Below are 825 nucleotides of genomic sequence, written 5' to 3' on the forward strand. Positions count from 1 at the left end.
GGTATAGACGGGCATGAGGGGGAACCCGAGGCACAGCAGCTGACGGGGCACAAGCTGTGACCATAGTCCCATGAGACCTTCTGCAAGCACCTGGCTCCCTGTGCCACCCCAAGAACCGGTGGCACAAGGGGACCTTCCCCTGCCCGTGGCCGGCTGTGACCCCCAGACCCTCCAGCACGCAGAGGCACAGGGCAGCACCCAGCAGCATCGCTTTGCGCACAGGGTGGCTGAACCCCAGGGACACCCATGCTCCCCGTCCCGCACCCCAGACCAGGCTGCAGCCCCCAGCGCAGGGGCAGGCAAGGGCTGGGGGTTGCTGCATGCCGGGGCACGCAATCCAGCCACGCACCGGCATGGCTCAAATCCAACCACGCACTGGCACGGCTCGGCAGCTGCACAGGCTGCCACAGCTCAGTTTCTCTGCAGAGCATCTCCCGGAAAAACAACCGGCCACGGGAAGAGGGCAAGCACCCAGAGCCCAGCATCCCCCTGCACCCGTGGTCCGGCCTCCCCCCGGGCTCCCGGTCCCCGCTGGTGGCTCTGCTGGAGGCAGATGGGGACCAGCATCCCCGTCCCCGCTCCAGCCATCCCAGCAGCATCCCGGTGCCGTGGCCGAGCCCTCCACCTACCTCAGCTGGAAAAGGTGTTGGCGGGGAGCGGGGGCTGCGTCCGTCCCCGCCGGCTCAGCAAGCCGCCCTGGCCTTGCCCGCGCTGCCTCCCGCGAGCGCTCCCCTTGCTGCCGGCGAGCCCAAAATCCTCTGTGTAATCTATTAATGCACGGCTGGTCCAGCTGCCTCCGACACGGCCGGAGCCCGCTCATGGGCG

At 68.5% G+C, this 825-nt stretch overlaps 1 protein-coding gene across 1 annotated transcript in view; it reads right to left on the reverse strand.

Annotated features, from left to right (window-relative positions):
• GNG13 (guanine nucleotide binding protein (G protein), gamma 13) overlaps positions 1 to 820 on the reverse strand; it is a 2,641-nt gene extending 1,821 nt beyond the window's left edge. The window contains exon 1 of the mRNA XM_009329412.1: positions 630 to 820. Coding sequence (XP_009327687.1) covers positions 630 to 820 — 191 coding nt within the window. The remainder of the gene's footprint in view (positions 1 to 629) is intronic.
• Positions 821 to 825: the final 5 nt, after the last annotated feature.

The sequence above is a fragment of the Pygoscelis adeliae genome, unplaced genomic scaffold, assembly GCF_000699105.1.
Source record: "Pygoscelis adeliae isolate BGI_AS28 unplaced genomic scaffold, ASM69910v1 Scaffold467, whole genome shotgun sequence".
Classification (NCBI taxonomy): Eukaryota; Metazoa; Chordata; class Aves; order Sphenisciformes; family Spheniscidae; genus Pygoscelis; species Pygoscelis adeliae.